This window comes from Alexandromys fortis, unplaced genomic scaffold (genome assembly GCF_014885135.2).
Source record: "Alexandromys fortis isolate MF-2015 unplaced genomic scaffold, M_Fortis_MF-2015_v1.1 scaffold_90, whole genome shotgun sequence".
Taxonomy (NCBI): domain Eukaryota; kingdom Metazoa; phylum Chordata; class Mammalia; order Rodentia; family Cricetidae; genus Alexandromys; species Alexandromys fortis.
Window position 1 is genome coordinate 6,696,323 of NW_026067985.1, and position 4,026 is coordinate 6,700,348.

General features: G+C 45.6%; 1 protein-coding gene across 9 annotated transcripts in view; it reads left to right on the forward strand.

Annotated features, from left to right (window-relative positions):
• Hectd4 (HECT domain E3 ubiquitin protein ligase 4) overlaps positions 1-4,026 on the forward strand; it is a 182,052-nt gene that overhangs the window by 127,505 nt on the left and 50,521 nt on the right. For all 9 annotated transcript variants that reach the window (XM_050158911.1, XM_050158912.1, XM_050158919.1 and 6 more), the window contains exons 50-52: positions 1,498-1,735; positions 2,575-2,711; positions 3,112-3,238. In XM_050158911.1, the coding sequence (XP_050014868.1) occupies positions 1,498-1,735; positions 2,575-2,711; positions 3,112-3,238 (502 nt within the window). The remainder of the gene's footprint in view (positions 1-1,497; positions 1,736-2,574; positions 2,712-3,111; positions 3,239-4,026) is intronic.

The following is a 4,026-nucleotide window of genomic DNA, read 5'->3' on the forward strand; positions in this document are numbered from 1 at the left end:
ACATATAACAAAATTGACCTTAAAATCCATACCAATGTAAATTATTTATATCTATATCATATCCCCCTTTAAATGTAAAAGAACATTTATAAACAATATTTTGGGAACATGGGCACAGTTTTTTCTCTCCAAACTGCTTCCTGTTGAATGGGGGCGTCGTTAATTTGGTCTTTTATGGTATAACCTGTGTGTCAGGGTCATCTCAGTTGGCAGTTGAGTGAAGTAATTTTTTGAGGGTGTTCACAGCATGAGACTCTTAATCTCAGGGTCGTGGGTTCGAGCCCCATGTTGGGCGCCACTCTGTAGCATTAAGAGCAGCGAGGCTGCGTCCCCCGCACCCGGCCGCCCACATGGCTAGCTTTACCCGAAATAATTACACGGAAACTGTATTCTTTTAAACACTGCCTGGCCCATTAGTTTTAGCCTCCCATTGGCTAGCTCCCACATATTGATCTAACCCATTTTTAATAATCTGCGTAGCCCACGAGATGGCTCACCAGGGAAGATCTTAACCTGTGTCTGTCTGGAGTGGGAGAATCATGGCAACTCCCTGACTTAGCTTCTTTCTCCCAGCATTCTGTTCTGTTTACTCCACCCACCTAAGGGTTGGCCTATTAAGGGGCCTAGGCAGTCTCTTTATTAATAAGAAATCACTCCCACATCATATATATATACCCAGCGTCTAGGTGTCAGCACTCCATCATGTTCTGAATTGAAGCAGAGAACAAAATGTTGATGCTGTCTATCTCTCTCACACTATAATCAATTGGAGGAATTGGAAATTAATCAGATAATCACAGAAACATGTATATAATCACAAACTAATAAGTACTTAGAGTGGGAACTAGTCTCTTGAGTACCAAGCATATCCCTGCCCTCTGAAGACATGATGATTAAGCCAGGCCTGGACATTAGCTAGTCTTGGAAAGTTAATGGGAAGAATGTTGCAGATAGAGAGAGAGATGAGCAGCATGTGAGTAGTGCTGGGTACAGAGCCATTGACCAGGTGTGTTGTGCACACTTGTAATCCTGCTCTTGAGAGATGAGTTAAGAAGATTGTTGGAGCTGGAGATGCTCAGCCACCTATAATTGCAGTTCTGAGAAACCCAACACTCTCTTCTAGCATCTTCAGATACCAGGCACACATGAGATACAGAGACATACATGCAGGCAAAATTCTTGTGTACATAAAATAAATTTTGAAAGAAGATGATTATTGAAAGTTTGAGGTGAGCATGGGCTATGTAGTAAAATACTGGTAACCAGGAGAGGGTAAGAGCCTTAGAGACAGTGAGTGGCAAGGAACCTGAGCATGTGTGGTGGGTTTTGCAGCACTCCAGGCATAGCACACACATACACCTGCTCCTTTGCCTATTTCTCCTGCTTCCCACTCCTGGGCCATTCTTTAGGCTTAATATTCACTAAAGTGCACTTTGTTGTTTAAAAAGAAAAAAAGAAAATCTAAATAATCCTAAATCTTTTATTTGCTTTTTCTAGAACACAAAAACTCGAGCCAATTTTGGCTCCCGCCCATTTGCATATGCTGAAGGACAGGCCCATCGTAATGCTGCAGACCTGTGCACTGATCTGGCAGAGGAGATCAGTGCTAACTTTGAGGCTCTGCCATTTGCCATGGCATCTGACAGTGACAACGATGCTGGCACCAGTATTGCATCAGACCCAGGCACTCATGGACCACCATGCCGAATTGCTGCAGTGGCCACAGCCCAGCAACGTAAGTCACATCATCTTTTAGCCCTGCTGCTAGTGCTATCAGGAATGCTGTGAATTTCACAAGTCCGCTTAGTGTGGGCATCTGAAGTGCAGTGAGAGGCTTTCCTAAAAAAAGACACAGGAGAAGGTATCAAACCGGGAGTGTTCCCACTATATAAAAGTGTAGGTATAGGAAGTATGTGTAGGAAGCTAAGAACCCCGACATTTGTGTGAAATCACTTACTTGATAGTATTACTCGTTTTTTAAAAATACCTTTAAACTGAGATCCTCAATAATAATAAATTGGTAGAATTAAGGACATGGATAGAAAACTGTGTGTTGCAATGTTTCCTGACTTTTTGTTTTTGTTTTTTTTGTTTTGTTTTGTTTTTTTGAGACAGGGTTTCTCTGTGGCTTTAGAGCCTGTCCTGGAACTAGCTCTTGCAGACCAGGCTGGTCTCGAACTCACAAAGATCCGCCTGCCTCTGCCTCCCAAGTGCTGGGATTAAAGGCGTGCGCCACCACCGCCTGGCCTTTCCTGATAATTTTTTAAAAATCATATTAAGCCTGGTCAGGTGATTCAGGAGGCTTAAGCAGGAGGATTATAAATTCAAGGCCTGTGTGTGCTATAGAGTATGTTCAAGGCCAGCCTGAGCAACTTAGCATGACCCTATTTCAACATTTAGATAGACAGACAGACAGACAGATAGATGCATGCATGCATACATATATACATTGACAGAAGCGAGGCATGTATCTTAGTGGTAGAAGCAATAAGATAGATAAGATCCCATCCCTAGACCTGTGAAAGAAGATAGAAGGTAAAGAAAGGGAAAGGGCCTAACTGTGTTTTGTTACAGAATATGATAGTGATACCTCCTGCCATTATAAAGTCGAACTCAGCTATGAGAATTTCATCACCTCTGGCCCAGACCCCCATCCACCTCCCATTGCAGATGATGAAAGTGATGATGATGATGATGATGACATCCCACAGGTAAGAGCCTCGGGAATAAAACCTTTGATGTTAGCTTTCAGCTGTGTCCTTGTGTGAGTAGTTACCTTGGCAAATGCCAGCTCTGAACCACCCATGAGCAGCCATGTCCACTAGGCTGGGCTGCCCTAGAGAGGTCTACCTGTTGAAGGGTGAGGTACCTTCATGGTAGCTCAGCAGGTGTCCTAGACTATAGTGAGAACCCTTTGGCGGCTTTAAAGGGAAAGAGGCACTTGCTGGGGAGGAAGGGCTTGCTGGGGGTGGGGCTTGCTGTGGTGGGGGATGAAGGCCTTCTGGGGGGGGGTGCCTAAATGTGTGTGTTTAGGCCAGGCTTGAGCAGGACAGGTCCTACAGGTGCCAGCATGAAGCTCTTCCTCAGGTCATGGGCTTCCTCTCCCTGCAGGAGGACCATTATGCCCTGTTGGTGAAAGCATGGGAGACCAAGGTTTTTCCTACCATCCGAAGACGCTTCCGCAATGAAGCTGAGCGAAAGTCGGGCCTGGACCAGATCAAGGGCGCTTTACAACTAGGTCTGCTGTGTTTTGTTACCTGAAGAGTCACTCAGAGGCTTGAGGGATGAGGGAGATAGAGTTGAGAAGAAGTGCTCCTCAAATGGCATATCTGGCTTGATGGTGTCTTACCCCATGCATGTCAGTGAACTCAGGGTCCTTTGCCCTCATTGCTAGACTTGATCTTCCTTGTCAGTGTGACTTGTGAAGCTGGAATAGTTGCCCTGGGAGGCTGTGTGGCCTGGTGAAGAGTGTTCACATCTGCAATCATAGATGGGCTGTTTATCAGCTGATGGAGCTTGGGCTTCCCCATCTTGAATGGAGTCTCTACCTCATGAGCATGTGTGAAATCAATGAATGTTCCTAAGAGCACATCCTGGTGTATAGTAATGCTCTAAATACAGTCCTCAGTGTCATAGCAGCAATGATGGTGGTGGTGTCGTTTCCCCTTCAACAGAGCGGTGACAAAGGTGAGAAGGAGGTTGGGGGATAACTCCCAGCACCCAGAGGACAGCTGCTGTCACCGAGTCCTATGGGGAAGGCTAATGGGCCACCCACAAGACCTGGAAGGTTTAACATGAAATTTCCCTGTGTCCCCTGACTTGTTCCTTAAACAGTAGTTTTTCCTCCTCTGTACTATTCCTTTTGAAAAAGATACAAAAGCCAGGCGGTGGTGGCGCACGCCTTTAATCCCAGCACTTGGGAGGCAGAGGCAGGCAGATCTCTGTGAGTTCGAGGCCAGCCTGGTCTACAAGAGCTAGTTCCAGGACAGGCTCCAAAACCACAGAGAAACCCTGTCTCAAAAAAAA